This window comes from Papaver somniferum, chromosome 4 (assembly GCF_003573695.1).
Source record: "Papaver somniferum cultivar HN1 chromosome 4, ASM357369v1, whole genome shotgun sequence".
Taxonomy (NCBI): domain Eukaryota; kingdom Viridiplantae; phylum Streptophyta; class Magnoliopsida; order Ranunculales; family Papaveraceae; genus Papaver; species Papaver somniferum.
In genome coordinates, this window is record NC_039361.1 from 69,900,237 (window position 1) to 69,904,813 (window position 4,577).

General features: G+C 35.8%; 1 protein-coding gene across 1 annotated transcript; it reads right to left on the reverse strand.

Annotated features, from left to right (window-relative positions):
* Nucleotides 1–262: 262 nt before the first annotated feature.
* Nucleotides 263–2,549, reverse strand: LOC113272663. The gene is made up of 3 exons (XM_026522470.1): nucleotides 2,132–2,549; nucleotides 1,188–1,982; nucleotides 263–1,095 (listed from the first exon to the last, which is right to left on the reverse strand). Exons 1-3 carry the CDS (start codon nucleotides 2,547–2,549, stop codon nucleotides 263–265), a joined length of 2,046 nt encoding a protein of 681 aa, XP_026378255.1.
* Between the last annotated feature and the right edge of the window lie 2,028 nt (nucleotides 2,550–4,577).

Here is a 4,577-nt window from a genome sequence, read left to right on the forward strand (position 1 = left end):
TTTACTGATTGCTCCATAATTCCTGACAAACTTCCTATAATAGCATGTAAGGCCAAGGAATCCCCTTAATTCTTTGAGGGTGAAGGGTGTTGGCCAAGATTGAATACAAGCAATTTTACTTGGATCAGCACAAACACCTGCAGTTGTAATAATATGTTCCAAGTATTCCAGAGAAGGTTGACCAAAACAACATTTAGAGAGCTTAGCATAGAGTTGATGTTTTCTGAGCAGGAAGAATGTAAACTTGAGATGCTCCAAATGCTCAGACATGCTTTTTTTGTAGATTAAAATCATCAAAAAATACCAGTATAAATTTCCTCAATGCAGGTTGAAATATCTCATTCATTAAGGCTTGAAAAGTGGCTGGAGCATTAGTAAGGCCAAATGACATCACCTTAAATTCATAATGGCCTTGATGTGTTCTGAAGGCAGTTTTGAAAATGTCTGATAGATGCACTCTGATTTGATGATATCCAGCTCTCAAGTCAATTATGGTGAAGATAATAGCTCCATTCAATTCATCCAATAATTCTTCAATAATTGGAATGGGAAACTTGTCCTTGACTGTTATGCTGTTTAGTTTTCTATAGTCAACACAAAATCTCCATGTGTTGTCTTTTTTCTTAACTAGAAGTATAGGTGATGCAAAAGGACTATTGCTTGGTTGGATGATGCCAGACTGTAGAATTTCCTGAACCAGTTGTTCTACTACACCTTTCTGAATGTAAGGACACTTGTAAGCTCTGAGGTTTATAGGTGTTGATTTAGGCTGCGAGGGAATTTTATGGTCCAAGTTTCTTTGTGGAGGCAATTGAGTGGGCTCTTGGAAAATGTCATCAAACTCATGTAACAAGGGTAAAAGAATACCAGGAGTGGTAGGTGGTGAAGTAGGTGTAGAAATGGAAAATAAGTGGCCCACCATGCCATGAGAAGTACTAGAAAAAAAATTCTTAACAGTATCACCACTCATCTGGAGTAAAGAAGTGTGTTGCACAATACCCTGTAAGGTGATTTTCTTACCTTTATACTTAAATGAAATGCTCAGTTTTGAAAAGTTAAAGAGAACATCACCTAATGTCTTGAGCCAATCTGCACCTAAGACAATATCACATCCTCCCAATGGTAGAATTCTGAGATCTCAACAAATGTATGGCCCTGCATGCTCCATTGTAGGTGAAGAAAAATACCATTACTGACTGTTTGCTCTCCATTTGCAATAGTGACCTTCATTGGTGTAGTTGATTCAATGTGGCAATGGAGGGAAGAAGCCAATGCACTGTCAATAAAACTTGTTGTGCTGCCAGAATCAATAAGTATGGATACCTTGTGATCGTTAAGGACTTCAGGGATTCTGATAGTATCACCTGTGGCATGACCAGTTAAAGCATGGAGAGAAATCTCCATATCAGACTGTACTGGAGAATCTAAAACTTCTTCAAAGATATCTTCCTCTTCAGTCTCTTGTAAGTCAGTATTTTCTACCAGAATCATAAAGATCTTCTGTTTGCCTTTACAAAATTGTCCTTGCTTATACACCTCATCACAATTATAACATAAGCCTTGAGCTCTTCTCTTGTTTATTTCTTCTTGGGAGAGTCTTTTAATTGTGGGAGTGGTGGGTATAGGTTCGGGATTGTTGTGGAAGGAAAATTTTGTGGTTACTGGAGCAGATTTAAGTGATGTGGGAATTGGCCTAGGAGATAAATTGGTATATTGGGACTGTTTTGAGGAACTGAAAGGGTTATTAAATGATTTTGTATAAGGTTTAGTGAATTGGTTGGATGAACTGAATTTCTGCTCTTGTAATCTGGCTAATGAAAAAGCAATAACTAAGGTTTGTGGGTGAAACATAGACACAGATTTGCCTATTTCATCCTTTAGGACACTAAGAAAAATCATGAAAAAATAGGTCTCGGTGAGTGTAGGATTCATATCCAGCATTAAGGCTTTTAGAGATTCAAATTCCTCATAATAGTCATTAACTGTGGATGTATGAATTAACTTATTGAAACTTCCTACAAAGTTTTCTTCTATAGGATTCTCAAACGAACACATAAATGTCTGGTTAAATCCGACCAAGTAATACATGGTCGATTCACCTGAAAATTGAGAAACCAGTTCTCCGCCTTACCCTCTAAATAAATTGCAGCAATATCCACTTTCTTGTGTTCCTCAATATCATTTAATTGAAAGTATCTTTCGCTCTTCTGGATCCAACCCCGAGGATTATTATCATCAAAACGAGGAAAATCTAACTTGGGAAGACGGTGAATATTACCTGAGTGAGATCGATTTTGGTGATTGTAGTTTGAACCTTCAGTATCATGTATGTTAGATCCACCAGTATCTTCAGGACGATTATGATGTACATGTATATTGAATAAGGAGATGAGATTTCGATTATTTTCTTGTAATGCCTCTTTGAAGCTAGTCTTTACTGTATCGAGCTGAGAAGTAAGATCTCTGGAGAGGGTTTTGAATTCTGAACAGAGTTGAGTGATTGCAGCGGCATTAGCTTCAGCCTTATCGGAAACCTCCTTGAGAGTCATCGGGATTTTTTTTTTGGGTGGATTGAATGGCTCTGATGCCAGTTGTTGTATCCCTACAACAATTTAACAAACAGAGATGGATAAAATGGTGAAGAATCACCTATTGAATCAAGGATTCAAGCCAAAATGTGTGCCAGAGGCGCAGCCAAATAACATTTCATTAAAACAAAATTCAGGTGGTGAAGAGGTAACTCTTCTTACACATTTAAGTAGAAAATAATTGAACCCTAAACAGACTCAAACAGTGACAGACGCGTGGCAAGCCATCAACGATCCACAACTCACCCAATTACAGCCTGTCTGAACTATTAAGGCACTCAAATAAAATTATAAGGGCATACCACAATGTGGTTTATTCAAGAAGGGACACAACAGAATCCTAATAATAAGTAGTAATTTGTGATTACTAGCGGTGTGAAGGAAGTCATAAGTAAAACTTGGCCTAGGTTGAATATGGAACGATTGTGTAACTCGTCTCACATACCTTAATGATTTTCCCAAGTTGAATCTATTAGCAATGGCATTAGGTTATTTGATGAAAAATAATTCATGTATTAGCGATTACAATATGTGTTGATATTAGAAGAGGTAACGAAGTATTACACCGATTGGGGATATTTTAGAGTTATTGGTATTATAAGAGAGTGATGATGATACTGATTGCTTAATTAAGTAACACGTGTAATGATGGATGACTAACTCTTTAACCAGATTTCTCTTTTGATATTTTCTTAAATAGTTTATTGTTTTAATTTTATTTTAAATTAATTTTGAACAACAAAATTTCCCCAGTTTACTCAAGTTTTCAAATACGAATAACAACCCATATCTCCCTGTGGAACGAATCTGTTCTTATACTATGATATTATTTATAATTGTGAAGTGAAAGAACTTAATTATTTTTTCTTGGCTGACAACCGACCAATAATGATGAGACTGATGACGAGGATATGCCTCAGTGCTTTAAGTGTAAAGGTTTTGGTCATTTTGCAAATGAGTGTCCAAATTGGAAGAAATACACTGGAAAAAAAGGTCTTGCTCTAACTCTTGATGAAATGTCTGAAAATTATGGTTCTAATGAAGACAAAAAATCAAGTGTTGCACTTCTTTGTGAAAATAATGATTTTGATAATTGTAGCAATACATACATCAATCTTGATATTCTTTTAGAAGAGAACTCAACCAGTCTGGAAGAAAAAATTGATCCTTCCTTTGGAAACTCTCTGTCTAATTTTCCAGGTTCCACTATGTGTTTAACAGCTTGCACATCTCCAAGTTGACATGCTCATATTGTTCACTCAAGGGTCATGAATTATCAAAGTGTTACAAGTACAAACACGAATTGAGACATGTCAACAAACTTCAACGAAGAGCAAATCGATTAGCAAACAAGCTTAAACTTGTTCAAAAGACCGCAGAGGTATGTAAGATTTTATCTTCATCAAAGAAGTTAGTTTCCAAGGATAAGACAAGACCATGGGAAAGAAAGTTATGGTCTAAAAACTATGAGAAACAGGGTTATATGAATTCCGATCGAAAAGGATGTGATGGACAAATTATTGTTCATCCCAGCACCACTTAAATTGTGTTGGTTAGTGCATCTTGTCTCATGTGCTTGATTAAAAGAGAGAAGATTTTGCACATATCAGGCTTTAAGAAAAGAAAATTCTTTAGTTGTTTCGATTTTCTTTGTTTGTAAAGTCTGGAATTCATGTCGCCTTTCATATCTAATTGATATTGGAAAGGACTTCCATGGTTAGTCAATAAAAAGAGGGTTAAAATAGACAATTCTGATTTTTATAGGGTTGAGAGTTGTGTATACACGAACCTGTGTTAAGGTTTCGTAACCCTATATATCTTTTTCCTTCCCTGAAACTCTTTTTAATCAAAAACTGCTTGTTGAGCTTATTTTGTGACTTCTTCTCATAAAACTCAACGTGTATGGATACTCCAAGCATATGTCTTCTGATGGAAAATCTGTTAATATGATTGTTAAGCCATCAATCATGAAGGGAAAAGAAAAATCTC